This window comes from Corvus moneduloides, chromosome 15 (assembly GCF_009650955.1).
Source record: "Corvus moneduloides isolate bCorMon1 chromosome 15, bCorMon1.pri, whole genome shotgun sequence".
Lineage (NCBI taxonomy): Eukaryota > Metazoa > Chordata > Aves > Passeriformes > Corvidae > Corvus > Corvus moneduloides.
In genome coordinates this window covers 11,253,791-11,274,542 of record NC_045490.1, presented here as the reverse complement: position 1 = coordinate 11,274,542, position 20,752 = coordinate 11,253,791, and the positions used below count along the sequence as shown (strand labels likewise).

Genomic DNA, 20,752 nt, shown 5'->3' with positions numbered 1-20,752 from the left:
CATATTCCACTGAGCTGTAGCTACTCCAGAGATTCTGCAACTGGATCTCCCCAGCAGGACATCCACAAAGAACATCACAACTTTATTTTCACTTTTAAAGCATAAAATACATCAAAATTTAACTATGTCATATTCATTTAAATTCTTTCGAATGATGGTGATTCCTAAACCCAGGCACAGAAATATGTGGAAAGATAAGAAGTATAAAAGTCTCACAGTTTTAGACTCTGGCTAAAATTGTTACAAATCTTCAACAGAATATGATACAAAGGAACTACATTTTCAGACACCTACACTGACCTCTTATCAAGTCAGGGAGTGTATAATGTATCAGGTTATGCTGTCTATAATATGTAATTACTTAGCAGTCTAATGAACATAGGAGCCTAGGGAGCTGACACTGCATTTCACGATCTCAGAGCACTGGTCAATGTTCTTCTTTATCCTGTAGAATGTTTCCACATACTCAGAACGGCCCAGAAGTTCAACAAAATCTTCATCGTGAGTAATCACCAGAAGCTGAAAGTTGCGTTGGTGTAAGCGACTCTTTATTATCCTACAGAGAGATATTATTGAGTGTGCATTTATCTAAATCCCATGTTAGCATTAGAGAACTTGCAAATACAAAGCACAAAAATATTTCCTTATTGATAATGAATGACATAAATCATTGAGCAATCTAATCCTGATGAGCCACTCTTTTTACCCACATAAAAAACCCCCTCAAATTATGCAAGAAATATTTTTTTCTTTTCCAGATAGAGATGGAATCTAAAACTACTCTCAACAAAGATAAGCCAGCGTAAAATATAATTAACTACTGCCAACTGGGTATTGAAAAACACCCACTGTTAAGCACCACAAGGAGAGCTCACTTACTCTACCAGGGCATGTGCCAGGGACTCAATGTTTTCTCGGTCAAGGTTGGTTGTAGGCTCGTCTAGGGCCAGAATGCCACAGTTGAGACAGAATGTTTCTGCTAGAGCAAGGCGAATGATGAGAGAAGCAAGCACCTGAGGGAAAGGAAAAAACATGAAAATCTCAAGCTTCAAACTGTTTAAAGAGGGTCTACATGTAACAACCTGTTCTTAATGCCATTACAAACTGTGGCTGAAGTTTACAGAACAATGTGCTGACAGTTCACAAAATGACAATAACTAATTAATTACTGAAAAACTACATTGAAACTTCAAGTTTGAATTCAAAGATTGACTCTACAAAGAAGTACTCAAAATTCAGAAGATATTGGAAGTAAGAATTCTAATCTGGGGTAAAGAAGCTACAACACTGCTGTTTGCATTACCCCTACACTCTGCTTGAGCCCACCCCACTACAGGAGGGAGGGTGGAAATTTGTCTGCATATTACTAAGTTTGAGTTACTGAACTCCTGACTACTTACTAAAATGGAAGACAGTAGGATTTTACCACCATGTTAGTTTTGCATCAACATGCGTAATCATATTTACAAGATCTACTGAGCTACTAAAAATTACAGAACACTCAATGGAAACTGTGCTACCAAAAATATTTTCCAATTATCACAACTGCTGGCATCACATTTGATGATCAAAGAAGAATTCTCAGAATTTCAGCTAAGAAACTTGTTCAAGTTTCACTCTCATTTACATAGGACTCTAACGCCAACATCCTAAACTACTCTAGGAGAGGACCCATTTAATAGAACAGACAGGTGGAAACAACCCTCAACATGTGTGGGTGTGGTTAACTGTGATGAACCTCTGACCACATTGTCACAGCTGGTGTGTCATCAGGCCACTTGGCCAGCGTGTGCTATTGAAGCTGAACGGGCAGACCACAGAGCTGCGAGCTGACAGCACAGGAGGAAATGCAATGCCTGGAAGTATGGCTAGGTGTGATATTGGTGACATGAAATGAAAGGTTATAGTCAGCAGCAGGTGAAAGCAGCATAACTTGGAGGAAGAGATGTCCTATCAACTCAGAAGTAGATGCAGTTGCAAAAAGAAGACCAAGGGCTCAGAAAGAAAAAAAACTGGAGCAAATCAATAGACCTGAAGCTGAGGAAACCTCAGTGGTAACTAGGAAGAGACAAAATGGGAGGACTTGAACTTGAGGAGAGAGGGAAGTCAAACCCTTCACTCCTGCAGGGAATCAGCCTAGTGCCCATTTGAAACAATGGATTTTGGCAGCCCAAAACAGGGTTCAGATGTTCAGAGTCATATATTGTTCATATATTGTCACCCAGACACAGTGAAGGAAAGTGGTACGCAATAATAAATTAAGAGTCGGAGCTGCCTGTTCTTTGGTCACTTGATTCCTGCATTCACCTGAGTCAGTTTTCAGAATCCCTGTTATTGTGCGTGTACTGAAGATAAAGAGCCATTACCTTTTGCCCAGCACTACATCTTCCTCGCATATCCAGTGCTGTATCTCCCTTCACCATTACTACCCTGTAATTGTAATTTCTTCTTTTGTCAGTGGCTGAGACATTCTCATCTGCATCAGAGCGAATTTCTATATATTCAATATCTGAAAATGGGAAGGAGACAGTTTTTGCATTATCAAAGATCTCGAAAAATATCATTGGATTAATGGGAGATGAGAGGTATAGTATGTAGTGACAACAAAAATTCAGTTCAGAACTCCCACTGATAGATTGGCAATTAATTTTTCCAAAATTGAAGGAATGAACTCATGCACTTCCCCTGTCTCAAAGAAACCTAACCTTTGGAAAACACAGGAAAGTGAAAATTAACTCAATTTATCCTGCACGTTACTATATAATGTGCAATGAAAGATTATAGTGGTGAAGAACAGATACAGCCTTTAGAATGGAACCAGCTATTTCCCATCTTGTGAACAAACACTTTTCCATATGCAGTGCTCAATATCAAATGGATACATATGGGTAAAACTTAAAAAAAATTATTACATACCTTGTCCTCTGTAAATGCTTCGCCACAGGTCTCGAATTATTTTGTTGATTTCTTCCATTTTCATGCTATGAAATGTCATTATTGCTCTGAAAAACAACAGCAAAGAAGGCAAATTGTTAGAGATGCAACCATGGGACTGCTAGGGACTGCTAGGGGCTTTAAGGCAGGTGGCAGCTCCCTTTCCATTCCCTTAATACTTTTACTAAAAATGTAGAAAATACTATTTTATTTTGGATGGAGAAGTACCTAAGGAATAACAACATGCCACTGCATAAATAATTCTATGCTCACAAACAGCTCAGTTTTAAGAAGTAGGAAAGTAATGATGACAAATATATTTGCAGTCACTCAATGGAGAATGACTTTACCTGACTTTTTAAGAGATTTATGATTTATGTGTGAGATTTATTTTCAAGCTGACACCAAGAAGATGAATCTGATGTTAAGCTTTCCAGAACAGGAGTGTTACTCTTTGGCACAGTCACCCTCACCCAACGGGGCAAACAACAGCAGGAAAGGAGAACCTAAAGTCTCCTCAGAGCAGAGAATTCCTACTGAGAATATAATTTGTGATTACCCAAACAGGCATTGTGACAAGCACTACTTTTCTCTTTAGCAGCAAGAGTAACACAGGATAATCATTAATAATTTTAAATTTGATTTCTCTGGTTAACATAACAGCATGACATTAGTTCATGAAATCTTACAAAGCACTCAGAAAAGGACAGGACACTGCATTTCTAACTTGGCTTTTTAAAGAAAAGCTACTCTGTAATGAAAAAAATGCTCACTAACTTTATGGCAATATAGTCTTCTCTCAAATATCCTTCTGAAATGGATTTTTACATATGCTTTTTCTACCTTTGCTCTTTCACCTGTTCTGGGGAATACTGAGGTATCAACTCTATTAAGTTTTGTTAAGTAAAACTGAAATGTTTTCAACTATTTACTTAACCCCAAGAATGCATTCCTCATCAAAATTTATCATAAATCTAAATAAAGTAAATAAAGATCATCTGATAGCATGGAACACCCAAAATGTTGGTTTTCCCAGCCACAGATACAGGTTTGGCCATTGGAGTTAGCATTTTGTCTCACCGATTTTTCAGATGATTACCGCTAAGTGATGCTTATCTATTTTTCTTGAAATTACAAGACTGTTTTCCTGTTTAGCCTTAAATAGAAACAATAGATGATTTGATACCATACAAAAAAAATCTAAAAAGGAAATTCTTGGAGTGCATTTCCATTACAGCTGAAAGGGAAGACTTATACACGCTCTGAACAAATTAGATCTTCACACAATAAATTTTGGATTAGCTTACATTCTAGTATTATGTTTACTTTATTTAATGTTATTATCAAACTAGCTTAGAATGGGGTTCCTCTAGAATGTCCTTTCAACTTGGAAAGATCTCATTTATTTTGTTTCTCTTCTTGACCATTATGCTGTATCCTCAACCACGTAATTACTCTTCTGTGCTCCTTTTTCCAGCACTGCTTTTAAATAGAAGGCCAGAATTCCATACTTTATTCAAGACATGGGTGTATTGAGAATGCCTACAGTGGCCAAAATATTTATCTTTCTCTCTTTCTCTTTTTTTGTTCCTAATATTTATCTTTCTACCACTGAGCACCAGTTTACTATTTCCTGGATGTATCCACTGATTCAAAAATCCTCCCTTATTGTCCATCAAGTTGTTCACTACTATTCCATCGTTACAAACAAACAAATAGGGTTTTTAGGAGCCACATGTTTCATTTTGTATACGGTTACAAATTTTGAGATGCCCTTTTTGGCCAGTCAGTCCACAACCAGCAAACAAGCTTCCAGAGGAAACAGAAACAAGCACAAATTTGCTAAACTTTCCATCAAATGCCAGACATGTTTCTTATGACCTTACCTTCTTTAATATAAACACAAAACCACCCACACTGGAAAAGGAGATAAAAACCCTCTATATTGTAATATTCTTTAAAACACAATTATTTACCTGAGAAGCTGTCATGAGAAACAAGAAATCTACCTGGCATATCTTACGCATGTTAAGATATGACCAGAAGATGATAAAATATATTGCTATAGAAACAAAAGTAGAAGGGCCCAAGTTAAAAATAAAGGATTTAAACATCAATTTCACCTTTCCTTATCTCTCTCCAATTGCTGTGCTGCAAATTAAGTCCTAAAATGTACAACCAAAACTTCAAATAAGTCTTACAGAGAATTGGGAATACAAATATCAGACTTACCTATGACTGTATTAAATTCCAATTATTACCATCAATGCATTTAATATATGTACATTACAGACATTAACTTACAAATTTCCTACATCATACCAATCCTGTGTAGTTTCCAGTATAGTTTCATTAATTTACTAAGGAAGTTATACCTTGTTATGTCTTCTTAATATTTAAATGCCAGAATTTATAAAGAGAAATTATAATATATCTCAAGGAATCATAGCAATTTTCTGAGTTACCCTGGAAGCCTGGAATTGAAAGCTGCTTTGCACCAAGGTTATCAATACCAATAAAGATGGAAACATTTAAGAATCATCCTCATTTGACAATACTTACTTATCAAGAGCCTTGTAATAAAGGTCCAGATCTTTGTTCACCAGCTCTGTTGTTCTCATGACAATCATCATGTCCCTGTATTTTTCCTCTGCATCTTTGAATTGTGGCTCTCTGAGCTCCTTTCTAAAGCGAACAATCTCCTCCTCAAACCCACGCTGGCGGCCAAGTGCAACGTGATGGTTCCTTTTCAGAGATTCTATTTTCTCCTCCAGATGTTTTTGTTCACTGTGAAACCATAATTGATACACAAGTATTTTGTATTTAGTGTTTCAATTTCTTAACCAGGGTTCTAATTTTGAGTTTATGTTAAACAGCAGCTCATTGTATCATATCTATAAAGTCTGTAACAGTTAAAACTATAATGCCACTGAAATGAATACACTATTGAAATAAAAATAGTTTTAAGTTTGCTAAGAACATATTCAAATCACTATTCTGAGTGGGAGAAGCAAGTTGTCAAGCTCAAATACTAAAGTGCTATATGCAGAAACAAAAAAAAAATTAATTTTATAAATGGATACTGAGCAAAATAGATTAATTACTGGGTAAGCTCCAGCATGCTACATAAATATTTCACATGCAAGAACCAGAAAAGGGGTGATTACTTTTCCAAAGTGTTTAGTATCTAAGCAACTATTACTAAACTACTGAAGTAAACATAAAATTTGCTGCTGGGAACTAAGTGAGCAGACTGAAAATGAAAACTAAATACTCTTATCCAGAAGCATGAATTATTTAAATGTGGATTTCTCAGTAAACATCATGAAAAGGATTGGATTGGAACAGGAATGAGCAGATATCTCTATTTCCAGCCAGAAGCACTGTACCATTTCACGGAGTCATTTACACTGTCATCACAGGGATATGAAGCAAACAGAGGCGTCAAGGACGAAGCACTCTGCATGAATGGGGGGGAAAGTGGACCAGGACACACTAGAACACAGTGACTACAACATTCAGACATTCAATGAATTCTTGTGCAAAGCACACCATTCTGTTTTGAAGGTGCTTACTTTTTCATCTGGGGGACTTTCATTTCTCCCATCTCTTTTGTAAGTTGTTTTATATTGTCTTCAACTTCTTTTAGCTCTTCATTCCGCCTCCTCAAAGTGAGATTATCCTCCAGCCATCTTTCCTGTATCTAGCACCAAAAGAAAGCAAGAAATTGTATAATGTTTCAGTATGTTGCTTATTGATTACAAATGTATGAATTCTGCACAACTCTAAAACATGCTGCAAGTATAAAATAATTGACAACAACAAAAATTATCACAGTGAGAACTTACCTTGTCCTAGAAATAGAGTATAATGGAAACCAGCAATATTATTTCATCTTTCAAACTGGAATGACAGTGTTCACTGTCACAACTGAATGCAAGACTCGTTCTTTTTGAGAATATTAATCCATGTTTCAACCAGGACAAGTAGTTTAGGATGAGATTTAACCAAGTACTCTATCTCAGTTCTACAAGAGTAGACAGTAATTGAAGGGGTAGAATGGGGAAAGACATATTTCCTATACGGAATGTAAACAGTATTTGAAACATATACACAAGAATTATACACATGACAAATCTGGAGTAGCAAGCAACTTTTGGTACCTGCAGTTTGTACTTTACTTATAAAGGCAGGTATCTTCCACATAAAGATACTCCTGAAAATGCTGAGTACTATCCCACCAGACTGAACTCTTAGAAATACCGTAAGATGATGGTTAGAGATAAATGATTTTTAAATTTGCACATACAAATCTCAAAACTATTTTCAGCCTAATGCACGTATAGCAGCTATCCTGATGAACAACTGATCAAATAAATCAAGAGGAAGCTAATTTCACACCACTACAGACATAGGCAGACAAACCAAAACTAGGAATTATTTCAACTATGCCAAATATACTTTAAACAATATATCCACCTTTTGAGTGTCAATATCTTGTCGGGTCATTTCCATCTCTTTACTTATCTTTTCCTTCTGTTTCTCACAGGCAGCCAAATGAGAATTTACTTCATCAAGTTCAGACTCCTTTTGCTAAAGAAATATGAAGAAAATGGTATATGATTTAAAAACAAAAGTACTTTTGATGCTAACTTTTTATTGACTGGTTTTTAGATTACCTTTTTATAGTCTTCTTTTCCTTGTTGAATATAGTTTTCAATTTCTTTCACATACGTGTTTATATCTTTAACTTTCTCATTTATGCCATTCATCTGCAAAGGAAAGATTTCAAATGAAATATGGTCTTATGTTCAAGAACAGATATGCTCTGCATCAAAGATACCGGGTAACACTCCTGCCCAAGTACAATTCCTTATCATAACTCCCTTTAGTTTTCTAATAAAGTCTTCAGCTTCTAAAATCCCAATACTCCTTATAAGCATGAAAATGTTTCCCAAAACGAATGAGGGCCACTTAACCTGGGAAAAACCCGTGTGTCTCTTGGCAAGGATGGGTGATGGTCATCCTTGCTGTTCCTCCTGGGTCTATTAGGAAGGGCTTTTGAATGCCATCAGTCACTAAATATTGCCAAATGTGCCAAGAAGCCTTTTGTCAAGACTGCCAAAGGTTAATTACAATTGAGTTCATGTCCTGAACATGTTTCTTTTCTTCCCTGAAAGCTCCATCAATCCAAAGCATCTGCTGGAGTCACCGACGTTTCCTAAAAGCAAACTCAGTACCACAGCTTCCATCCATGCCTGAAAAACAATATCTAATCCTATCTCACAGCTATGCCAAGAGCAAACAAACCTTCTCTTGTGTTTCTTTATTACTTGCAGTCCTTTTATTCACTAGATCCTCCTTCTCCTGCTGTAATTTCTCTAACATGGCATCCAAAGGAAGTACCTGCTCTTTTGCTTCCTGAAAAGTAGTTGGAAAAAAGTAGGTTTTATTTTCGGACTCTGGTAAAGATCAATAATTTTTCAAGCAGTAAAAAAAGTAATGTGGTTACTTATTTCTTTTTTGGGTGTATTAAAAAAAGAAAATGTGAAAATATGTATTAAAAAAGTTCTGGAAATTCCCAAAGATATACAATAGCAGCACAGGACAAACATTTAGAAATCCATCCCATTTTCTAGGACTAGAGACAATATTAAGTATAACAAGATTATTATTTTTTTATTTCAAGGCCAGCAAAGCTAAGGGTTAGACAATTAAGAGTATTTCTCACCTTGATCTCTCTGTATAAGGACTGAACCTCAGTGGTTAACTCCACAGTCTGCTCCTCCAGCTGCTGCCGCCGCTGCATGCTGCTGACAATCTGCAGCTTCTCTGCTTTGAGCTCATTAACTGCACTCTTCAGCTGCTGAATCTGGCTTTGCTGGTCCTGCTTGAGTTTTTGATTTAACTCAATTTTACCAGTAACTGCAGACGAAAACAAACAGTCACACTGTTATTAAAACCATTATTGTAATCCTTATGAAAATTCATCTGTAAATTAAGCTGGTATGACTCCAAATACCAGTAACAACGAACTAGGAGAATACAATTATTTGAGAATGTAAAATAAGTAAACTAAAATTTTAATGGCAAGAATTTTGGAACACTACTTTCCATATAAAAATGAAATAACAGGTTTGTAAGACCTACCTGTATCCCACAAGTGTTTTTTCTCTTGTTTTTCTTGGCTTACTTGAAGCACAGTTCTACTTAAATCGACCCCTAGCAGCTTAGCCTCCTGCTGAGCAATTTTTCGTTCAACATCCCTAATATCAGTCTGAAAGCATGAGGAAAAGTACCATTACTACTATATTAATGTTTAACAATGTATTTTTTTGTCTTTGGCACATAAGAACAAGCTCAGGGCTTGAGGCACTCAAGACCTTCAAATATACCCTCTCTTCTGGAGCAATGTCACATCATTAGCAGGAGGGTTATGTCAGCTGCTAGGAACTGGAATTCCTAATTGCAGATGGAATCAGTCAATAAGGATGCACAGACCTTTGACATCCCCGGCCCACTTCAGGACACTTCCATGTGCAACCTGTCCCTGCAACACTGGAATTGTTGGAGCCTCAGGAGCTGCTGACATCTTCATCTCATGAAATGCTCTCAGTCCTTTGCCTGGCCCCAGGTTCTCTAATTGCTCCTCTGAAGGTTCTCAGTCAAGCAAAGATTTTCTGTTGGTAACAAAGGCATGAAGACTGCTCAAAACAGTCTCCTATGCCAGAATAGTAAGAAGTGCAGGATTTCTCTTTCCCTTTACCATATATCCAGATGGCACAGAACCAGGAAACACATGTGAGATGCTGGGAATACAGTGACCTGTAATGACTATGAGGACTGGAAACACTTTGGTTGTATTTTGTGTGCTTGTGGTTGCGCTCAGTTCTGGATTACACCTCTTTTTTCATATAGCACAGAACTGAATCAGAACTCAAGGGACCCTGTGGTCCTCAAAAAAAGAGTTTTGTAAATTGAAATTTTATTAGTACAAGATCACCTATGTTATACTGTCTTTGGAAGCATTTTAAAATAAGGACCTCAAAGTTTTGTCATATTACTGAGTAACTACATACGTAAATGCAAGTGAGTATAATTCTATATATTAAAAAAAATTACCAATGCATACCTGGTACCTTTCCATCAGAGTTATATCCTGTAAACGTGCTTTGGCACCTTCTTCCTCAGACAAAGCTGTCTGCAGGAGTGATTCCTGTTCTTCTATCTCACGCCTCAGGCCTGTTAAATCTCTGTTTGCATTCTGGATCTTGTTCCTCAGGTCTGGAATTTCCTTATCTTGGAGTTCAACTACAGTTTGCCTTAAATGAAATATAAATCCCTAACATTTCCTTGGTCAAAAACAGCAGCATAAATTGAAGACATTCAAGATCACAAAATCCATGATATGATTTAGTAGTGGAAGACTAAATTTAGCTAAAATAGTATCCCCTTAACTTTGCCCATATCTAACTAAGCTTATGTTACATACCCAGCTAAGGTAATACATCCCTCATTTTATGTGAGATGATACAAACAAGCAAACAAAATCTCTTTTGGTTTTTAATTTCATTACAGCAAGTGATCTGGAGAAGGTATAAAGCAGTGAACAAGAGTGCCCTCTTGTGAAGGAAAGCTCTACCCTCACACATTCTCAAATTCTCTCAAAATATTTATCCCAACAATGACATTTTGAAATTAATTAACCAGCCCTAAAATAAAGCCTCCTTGATGCCTGCATAGTTTTTAATAATCAAAACCAAAGCATTTGAAAGAAAACAGCCTGCAACAATATGCTTTGCTTAGTACTTTACCGCAGTGGTTTAAGACTCATCATTTCATCACGTTTTTTCTCTTTTCTTTTAAGCTCAGATTCTGTTGACTTCAGTTTGTCTGGGGCAAGGCGCAGTTTAGACTGCAGATCACTAATGACATCTTGCAGTTCAGCCTCTGTCTGAAAAACTCTTTGGCAAACTGGGCAACAAGACTGGTTCTCCTCTGTCAGTTGTGTAATGAACTGTGAATAAACTGCCGTGGCTCCAGCAAGGACAGCTGGGTGAAAAACAAACAGAAGACTTATGTCAAATAAACAGTGCATAATCAGCTAAATTAGTGTTTCAGGAAAAAAAGTAAAGCTATACATGAACTTACCTCGCTGTTTGGAACTTTTTTCAATTTCATCTTGAAGGTTGTTCAGGTCACTGTCAAAATCTTGACTTCCACAAACATCAAAAAGTTCTGCTTCATGATGGGACAACTGGGCTTCTTTTTTTTTTAGCTCATTAGTGGCATAAGTTTTATCATATTCTACTGATGCCAGTTGCTTGCTGAAATATTAATGCAGAAACGTTTTTGTTACCCAAACCCACAGATTTAAACTGTTTAAGCAAAACCAAAAACCATGGGAAGGTAATCTGAAATTGGTATTACAGAACTATTCACCACTTCCTCTTTATTGATTTTTCAGGCAATCTATAGCATCAACTTTTTATTCATGCAAGTACAGCACAAGTGTTTAATTTTAAATCCCTTTTGTTTTCTAGATCATTACTGATGAGAAACTTCCTACTCTTTCTAACTAGCTGTTTTATTTAATCAAATGAAATCAGGAACAGGTAATCACACATGAACTTGTGATATAGTCATTAACCACTCTGTGACTTGTAAGAAAATCGGAAGACCAGCAATTTCCAGCCCCAGGCACATTCATTCAGCTAGAATTAGTACAAACAACGAAGGATGTTCCAGATCACTATTTTGCTATCTGCTTTTAGTGCTGCCTTTGACACACTACAAATATTGTGATTTTATTAACTAGCACAAACTGTATCAGCTCTACATCACAAGAACTCTGCAGGATGTTTTCTCTGATTTTGCAGATACCTAAATAAACACTAAATTCATAATTACATAAATACTTGTGAAGAAATAATTAATTAAATTAATACCTACTTAAGATTAGCAAGAGTATCCCTTGTCTGATTAATCTTTTTATTTTTACCATGAAGCCAGTCTTCAAGTTGTTTTTTATTGGGGAAGTATCCCAGCAGTGATGTTAGTTCCTCAGAATGTCTTGATTTTACTTTTCTAATCTGATCTTCTTTCTCTGCCTAGGGAAACAAAGCATTTTAAATGAAATTCTCCTATCTTCATGTTTATAACAGTCAATGCATTCATTAAGCTAATAGCTTCTATCAAGTCAGACAGAAGCTCTACATCTGATTGTTGATAAACACCTGAAAAATACACAAATGTTGGAGGGACTGTATCAATTTCATGTCCCTCTCTTATGAGATATTGATAAAAACATTACTTTGTCTTTCTTCAGCATCTCCATTTGGGTAATTGTTGTGGTGTGTATATTCAAGTGCTCCATCTCTTGATCCAACCTCCTAAGAGCTTTGTCCAGGTTTATTTTCTCATTTTGCAGAGTCTGTACTTCCTGTTCGAGTGTTTCTACATTACTGTTCCTCTCAGCCTTCTCCAGCTCATGTTCCTACACAAAAAATAAGAGCCCAGAAGACACAAATAATTACAAAAATCAATGAAGTTCTAACTAAAGGAAACAGAAGAAACCTCTTCAGCTACCTGGCAGCAGCATCAGTAGCTGTTACAGGAATGCCACAAGATTTGTAAAGAATACATGCAGAAGGACACAGGCTGTGACACTGGTGTGGGGCAAGGAAAGCCCCAAGCAGATACTGGATGCAGTCCTGGAATGCAGTACTGCCCCAGCTTGCTCATGCTTTTACCAGAAGCTCACTCATATTTAGTTTGAATTTCTGTATTTTAGTATCTACTGTATATTAAATTTGAAATTATCCTAGTGAGGAGGCTAGAAAAAACACTGTCAAGCAGAATTCATATGCTGCTAAAAACCACAAAATATTTGGCTACAAAAGCATAACCAGCCGTTCAGCTGGAACATAAAATGCTTGTAACTTTACTTCATCACATAAAACACTTAAAACCAACTAGTCCATCTCACAGGCAAGTTATCTCTGAAAATGTAAGTAGTATGGAACTTTAATTTCAAAGTTTCTGGCTCAATAATTTAAGACTAACCAATCTCCTAATTGCCAGCTGTGCTATTACCCAGTTTACAACTCATCAAGCAGAAGCAGCATATTCTACGTGTGCACTGTACAAAAACAAGGTAGGAACACACCCTGCCCCAAAGGTGCACTCTCTAAACAGACAAAGAATACAGGATATTAAAAGGGCAGAAACACAGCTGAAAGAGTAAACATCAAAGGGGGGTTATGGGTTTTGGTATATTTTTTTAATGATAAAGCTGAAAGTTTTTAGTTCAAGCTTCTGTAATTTTTTCAATTGCACACTAACTTACCGTCTTGCCAATTTCCTCATTCAACTCACTAATTCTGTCTGAAAACCCCTCCAACTGCTGCAATTCACATTTTACATTCTTCAGCTCTGCTTCTTTCTTACTTTGAATGTCTGATTTCAGCTCAATGGTTCTTTCTAATCCAGTTTTCTTGTCTCTTATTTCATCTACCTGTTTTTGTTTCATTGCTTCTTTCTGTGCAAATTCTCTCTGAAAGAAGATCAGCAACAATACATCCATTATTTTTTCACAGGAAAGTATTTTGAAATACTTTTTCACACTAGTGTGCCAATATTCACCCCAGTAAAGCATTGAAATACTGAGAAAACTACAACTTATCCAAAATTTTCTGCTGAAATGTTTTTAATAGGAAAATGCAGATGCATCATACCAGTAGTGTTCCATGACAGCAACTCCATTTTGAACATAACTTCAACAAAAAGTTGTTTCTTTTTAAACCAGCTGTCTACTGTAATTCTTCCTCAGATTTTTGAGCTTATCAGTGATCTACCTGCATGAGGGCTGCTAGAAGAACCTCTCTAACGAACTGCCTGTTCAATAGCCTTGATGACCACTCCTAATCCCAAAACTAATTTCCACGGAAAGATGAAGATGACACAAGCAAGAATTCTAGAAAAAAAACAGCTTCAGTTCCCCCCCATCAGCACTTCCTCCCAGCACCATAAAGACCCATATGGACCAATAATACACCAATGGCCAATACAAATTACACTACTTAAACAACAATATTCTTACCATCATACGATTTGCAGCTTCTGTATCTCTCTCCTGTCTCTCCTTCACCAGCCTGCGAAAACTGGCAATGTGCCTTTCAGTGAAAGGTGCTCGTTCAAACCCATCCAATTCCAGCTGTGCTGCCAGAGACTGAATTAAGGAATCCCTGGTCACAATGTGCTCTTGGTGACGATCTGCCTGCAGTTGAAGACGACCTTTACAAAAAGAACAAGTGACATAAATGTTCAAAAACTGAGGCAGAAGACACACTTAGGATTCAAAGCCAGTTGTGACTACTAAAGCATTTGAAACCCTGAAGTATTCTTGAACAACACAAAAAGCTACAGAATAAAAACAAGCTGTAGGTAGAGATTGCTATTTCAGGTAACTAAATTTTTATTAATTAAAAAAATCAATCATTCAAAAGCAAGCCCCTAAAATCACTAAAAATATTATTCTGATAAAAAAAAACAAAGCCCAAACATATTTTATGTAAGCATATATTCTGTGACTCGACTACTACAACTTTGCTGAAATTCCCATAATCCATCAAAAAAAGGATACGCAATTGAAAGAACATTACTCTAAAGCCCTCTGACTTGTCCCCAGTCCCCATGTGAGACAGGGAGAATGCTGGGCATTCAGCTTTCATGGTTTTTCTCTGTTATAAGACAAAACGTACTACATGTTGTAATTATAGCTCAGAAAAAATGCGCATTAGAAACTCTAGGAGAAAAAACACCAAAACTTGTCCACCAGCGAGAGTCTCACACCCCACTGTGCAGCTGAACCTGAACTAATACTTGTTTTAGGAGTTTTGTCCAGTTCAGATCACTTCAATTATCAGTAGTTCCATTTCATACCTTAATTACATTAAAAAACAAGACTATAAATGAAGTCTAAAATACCTCGTTCAATAAGCAGCTCTGATTTTTCACTGTTAAATCTCTGGCACTCTTTAGTGGCTCTATCTAAATCACGCTTACAGTCCAACAATCTCTTCTCCTTCTCCTTCACTATTCTCTGGTGATTCTGGTATCTATCCCTTAGTTGTTCATCTGTTCCTTGAAAAACCTGTATACCACATACAAATTTATAAGTCAAGTATTGATGTTTCAAAAATTTATAGTTTTCACAACAAAACTATAGAAATAAGAGACAAAAACCTCACGTGCAAAATTTCTATACTAAGACATACAGGGGGAAAATCTGCAGCAAGCTAAACTAGAAAACTGTTTTTCTTAAGCTGACAAAGTAAAATAATCTAAGATTTTGTCATAAAGGCAACCTCTTCCATCTTCTGTTGCAAATCTTGATTATCTTTTTCCATCTGCCGCTTTCTGCTCTCAAGGGCCTTCACATCATTGTCCAACCTCATTACTTTTGTGAGATTCTGTTCAACAGCTGCCAGAGAACTCTGCAAAAGAATGTGGTAAGTAAAATATCTCATCAGTTCATGAATCCCATAATCAATTATTTTAAGTGCAAAACCTCCAGTTTTATTAAATATGTTTTTAAAATAGGGAATGTTAAGTTTTAGCTTGGTTTTTGTTTTAGTTAAGCTTAAAATGGTTTTAGATGCCAGCTTTGAGAGAGATTTTAAATTGACAAAAACCCAATGCTGCTATAAGAATTCTGTTCTTAACCCTTCAGTGACTGTTTACAGATTAGAGCAGCATTTGCCAGGTGAGTTGAGGTGTGCTGCATTCTGCTGCAAGGCAAAGGATTAGATAAAAAAATCCAAGATTTTAATCAAGAAATTCATCCATCTTTCACTTCTTTTATTGTTTTGTATTAAAGTATTAACATAATCCTCATGGACATTACCTTTAGAGGCTCAAGCTGGCTCTCAATTGATTTTACATTCTCCTTAGAAGCAGCCAGCTGAGCTTCTCTATTGCTGAGATGATCCTGGATTTCCTGTGCTTTCTCTTTATTCTGTTTTAGATATTTCAGTTCTGTCTGACACTCCTTTACTTTCAAGCTTTGTTTCAGTCGTACCTGACGCAGGGCTTCGAGTGCTTTGATATACCTTTAAAAAAAGCAAAATTTCAACTGCTTTGGCAATACAGCAATACTGATGTATGAAACAGTATCTTAGACATTTTCATTAACATTTATGTTATGAGAAGACATTTTTTACTTAGTTTTTATTTAATCACAGTAAAGGGAAAAACCTTGTTGCTGAAAAGATCTCATCAAATTTTTGTTTCAGGGCTTTCCCTTCACTTAAAGGCCAGTTGGATTCTTCTTGGTGACAGAAAATGACATTGTTAAGCACAGATTTGGAAACACCAAGGGCGCTGATCATTTCCCGATCTATTTCGGCACACTTGGAACTCAGACTGACCTTCTCGCCATGCCTATGGAGATAAAGAAAATCCCCAAAGAAGTTACTAGCAAGTTCTTCAAAAAGTGAACTGCATTTTAACAGTATAACCTCATTTTAACATCCCCATTCAAAAATTTAACAAGTAACAATTTTTAAGCACATAATTACCATGTTCAACAAAGGCATTTAACACTGCCAATTTTTGAAGTCAGACTGAACACAGACTGTTTCTGAGGAACCACCAGAGGGAGCAGGAAAGCTCTTGAGTTAAGGGAATATACTTAAAACAGTGGACATGGGAGTTAAACATGGGCCAATCTGAAACTGAAAATGGTACTAAAGGAAGTAAAGCCAACATATCCACACAATGATACTTTCAAACTGTATCCTACAATCATGAAATGATTTGGGTTGGAGAAGTCCTTACCACCCATCTCATTCCCTTTGCTGCGGGCAGGGATGCTACTTACAGAACCAGGTTGCTCCAAGCCCCATCCAGCCTGGCCTTGAACACTTCCAGAAATGGGGCAGCCACAGCTTCTCTGGGCAACCTGTGCCAGTGCCTCACCACCCTTATTATTAATAAAGTTTTCAAATAAATGTAAGTCAACAGATGTAAGGATTTCTTAACACCACAGTTATCAGATATAGGATTTTTCAATCACCTAACAGATAAAGTAATGAAAGTACACATCTTAATAATCTAAAAGCATTAGTAGCTATGTTGAGGAATACATTACATAATTTTCTCTTACCTGATACATAAAAATATATCAAATCCAAACCTATCTTCATGCCAAAGTAAGAAAAAACACTTGACGACTTACTTTGTTCTAGTAATGACAGATTCCAGTGTTTTAAACTCTGGCGTCTTGCCTTTCTGGGTACAGACCATGGAGCGCTGGACAGCTACGAGCTCCCCATTGACATCTCGAAACTGTAACCGAATCTGAGCTCTAACGTCGGTTTCATTGGCAACCTTTGGTAGAAGCAAAAAAAACCAGAATGAGGGCAATTCTCCTCAAGGTCCAAAGGAACACGTGCCTCTCCAACTGTAGGGTATGTTCTAACCACCCCCAGCTCTCTGCTTTTCCTCATTTCAGATCAAGGCTGGCTATGACTTGAGCATCCCAGTTTTATTCACAACCTGAGTACACTGGAGTATTTTACTCAGGAGTAAACACATGTTACATCTAGTCACTATGACCTACCTTTGGATCATGAACAAATGTTTTTCCTTTGGTGCCAGGAGGAAAATCACCAGTAGATATATATTTAAGACATTCAATGATAGTCTAAGAAAACAGAAATAAGTATGTAGTTATAAAGACAAATTTAGAGTAACAAAGATGGACTACAGGCAAATCCACAGTAACAACCCAAACATTCACAAATGAATTAGATACATAAAGAGAGAGAAATATTTTAAATTTTGAGTGTCATGAAAACATGATACTTTGCAAAAGCAGTTTTAATCAGGATCTGGATCAATTTTCTAAGAAAATATATCGACCAGTGCTCTGCAAATTCCAGGCATGAAAGCAGATTTCTAATAATGCTAAACAACACAATATTTATAGCAAACAGCATGACTTTTGCAGTATTATTAATACCTTTCTGTAGAAATTATTATTCACATGTTAAGGCTTTCCAGACCTATTTACAGCTCAAATCCAAAAATACAGCAAGCCTTACCGTTTTTCCTGCACCATTTGGTCCCACCAAAATAGTTAATGGATTAAAGAAAGTGATAATTTGTTTGTCTTTATCCTCTACCCCAAAACTCCTCACTCCGAGGATACTCATTTTTTCAATCCTCGACATTTCTGCTGAACAATTTCTGTTCCAAAGTCAGAGGTGTAAACACAGTAAATCCTGTAAAAGAGAGCTTTGTGAAAAATCCAGTAGGCAGAAATCACAACACATTACTGAAAGCTGACTAAACACCTATACAAGCACAACATATGATGAATATATTTAAAAACACAGCTAAGGTTCTTCAGTTACTGCTCAAGGTGCAAAACATATGAAGGCAAAACCTTATTTGTTTCAAACTGAGAAATTAATCACCTCCAAGTGCCATACTGTGTATCACGAAATCAAACACAATGGCCCCAAATAACCCATCCACATGACAAACACTATGCACGTGCCTTCAGAATGCCCCAAACACAACAGAAGCTCCAATATTTTTTTCCCTTTGATAACCGACTGTTTTACTGCAACACCCAACACCGTGCAAGCTTTGTCAATGCCTGTTTCTCATACGTATATCCAGCATCACTTTGTACTAGTTCCTGCTGTCAAGGGGAAGACTCGAGCCTTCCCAGGCCATGGGGCAGGCACAGACCATTGGGCTGTGTACGGGTGGGAGCTGCCCCGGGCACTGGAGGGGTCTGGGGAAGGCAACTCCGACCCCAAGGCCCGTCACTGACCCACTGCAAACGCGTCTGCGTGGTGTGTGTACGGCTGCGTATTCCGAGGGTATTCCACGGGGCCGATGGCCCAGGCTCGAACCTCCCGCGGCTCCTCCGGGGTGCCCGGCGGGGCTCGGCTCGGGAAAGGGCGTTTCCTTCCACCAGGGCTTTCCCGCCCGGAGCTCCGCGCGGCGCCGCGGGCGGACGTTTTCCGGGAAGAGGCCCTGGGGCGCCCCTTCCCCTACCCGCCACCCGAGCGCAGCCGAACTGAGCCCGCCGCGGTACCGCTCCCCCGGCCCGGCGAGCGGCTTTTTCCCCATCCCCGCAGTCACCTCCGCCCGCCGCTGACACCGTCCCGCGCCCCGGCAGTCCCCGCGCCCCGGCAATCCCCGCGCCCGCCTCGCCTCGCCTCGCCCCGCCCCGGCCATGGCGGCCCCGCCCGCCGCACTCGCACCGCCTCTCGGGCGGCCTGAGGGCTCTGGGCCCGCAGAATTTCCTCGGTATACGCGCATCGTGTCCGCGATGCTGAGTCCTCTAAGGGCTCAGAGAGGAGTGACGGAGTTTTAAGGCGGTATTGTGGTTTAAGCCCAGCTGGAAATCACAGAATCGCAGAATAAGCTGAGTTGGAAAGGACCCACAAGGATCATCGTGTCCAGCTCCTGTCCCTGTACAACACCATTCCTAAGAGCCACACCTTCTGCCCAAGAGCCTTGTCCAAACGCTTCTTCAGCACTGTCAGGCTTGGTGCTGTGACCACTTCCCTGGGGACCCTGTTCAGTGCCCAACCACCCTCTGGGTGAAAAACCTTTTCCTGGTATAAAATCTAAACCTCCCCTGACACAACTTCAGGCCATTACCTCAAGTCCTATTGCTGGTCACTGCAGAGAAGAGGTCAGTGTCTGCTGCTGCACCCTGGTGCAAGACCTCCCCTCAGTCTCATGCAGGCTGAACAGACCAAGTACCCTCATCCATTCCCCATATGTCTTCTTCTCCAGACCCATCCGCATCCTCATTATCTTTGTTTGGACACTCTCTAATAGCTTAAATATCTTTCTTATACTGTGGTGGTGACGCACCACACAGCCACTGGCTTGATCTCCCTCTCCTCCCCCCCATCCTTGGTGGAAGGGGGAGAAGAATCAACTCTAAAACTTGTAGGCTGAGATAAGAGCAGTTTAATAATAGAAAACAAAGCAAAATACAACAATAATTGTAAATAATAATAATGAAAATAAATAGGGGAAAAAAATCCCCAAATAACTGATGCCCAATTTTAATAAATGGTTAAAAAGTTTTTTTTTTTTTGGTTGAGAAAGAGTTAAAAGTTGCTTGTTAGAGGAGTGGGGGTATGCAGTTAATGAGTTAATTGTTATTGCGATTGTACGGGTGTAATGTTGCCATGTACCCACTAGATGGGGACACTAATGGGGGAAAGTAGTGGGTCTATAGAAAGGAGGGGAATGCTCTAGAATGTTCTTAAGACAACCCAATAATCATGATGTAGACACTTTGAAGGATTATTGGTTAAGGGGCAAACCAATCACTCCACGCCCCAGAGACTGACAGAATTGAACACTAATGAGGATCCTAGCAACGAGCCATCAGAGGGAGGATCTGAGCTGCACCAATCACAGCATCAAAAGAGACTATAAGAACTGCTCCGGGGCTCAGCCCCCCCTCTTCCTGAGGGACCTGAGTCCAAGGGAGTGCTCTGTGTGATGCATAGTTTGTTTTTCTGGGTTGTCGAGTGGGACTTGAGCTTACCTCGGGTCTATGCTCCTGGTTTTCTTTTTAATAAATGAGCAGACTTTTATTCCACCCAAAAAAGTCCAAGCCTCATTTATAACACTATAAAATTGCTCACCACATGCTGAGCAATGCCAGACCCTTTCCAGGTAACTCCCCCAGTTTATCTACTGGGCATAAGATTCCATGGTGTGGAATATCCCTTTGGCCAGTTTGGGTCATCTGTCCCAGCTGTGCTCCTTC

At 38.4% G+C, this 20,752-nt stretch overlaps 1 protein-coding gene across 2 annotated transcripts; it reads right to left on the bottom strand.

Annotated features, from left to right (window-relative positions):
• Positions 1–32: 32 nt before the first annotated feature.
• Positions 33–19,116, bottom strand: RAD50 (RAD50 double strand break repair protein). 2 transcript variants are annotated; one of them, XM_032125376.1, is made up of 26 exons: positions 19,096–19,116; positions 18,042–18,221; positions 17,558–17,641; positions 17,174–17,325; positions 16,192–16,377; positions 15,842–16,046; positions 15,303–15,431; positions 14,923–15,088; positions 14,036–14,229; positions 13,283–13,489; positions 12,248–12,430; positions 11,887–12,044; positions 11,086–11,261; positions 10,749–10,986; positions 10,067–10,256; positions 9,085–9,211; positions 8,666–8,859; positions 8,245–8,355; positions 7,614–7,706; positions 7,414–7,527; positions 6,510–6,637; positions 5,497–5,721; positions 2,917–3,002; positions 2,367–2,509; positions 880–1,013; positions 33–556 (listed from the first exon to the last, which is right to left on the bottom strand). In XM_032125376.1, the coding sequence occupies exons 2-26, from the start codon at positions 18,168–18,170 to the stop codon at positions 370–372; spliced, it is 3,939 nt and encodes a 1,312-aa protein (XP_031981267.1). In that variant the 5' UTR covers positions 18,171–18,221; positions 19,096–19,116; the 3' UTR covers positions 33–369. The 2 variants fall into 2 exon arrangements, with proteins under 2 accessions (XP_031981267.1, XP_031981266.1); XM_032125375.1 differs by lacking the exon at positions 19,096–19,116 and adding an exon at positions 18,782–19,027.
• Between the last annotated feature and the right edge of the window lie 1,636 nt (positions 19,117–20,752).

Bases quoted from the DNA above. Each gene is read 5' to 3' on its own strand.
- RAD50 (XM_032125376.1), bottom strand. From the start codon at position 18,170: ATGTCGAGGATTGAAAAAATGAGTATCCTCGGAGTGAGGAGTTTTGGG. The intron at 17,642-18,041 runs GTAAGGCTTGCT...CTGTTTTCTTAG, and splicing joins CAAATGGTGCAGGAAAAACG to ACTATCATTGAATGTCTTAA. The intron at 17,326-17,557 runs GTAGGTCATAGT...CTTCTACCAAAG, and splicing joins CATTTGTTCATGATCCAAAG to GTTGCCAATGAAACCGACGT.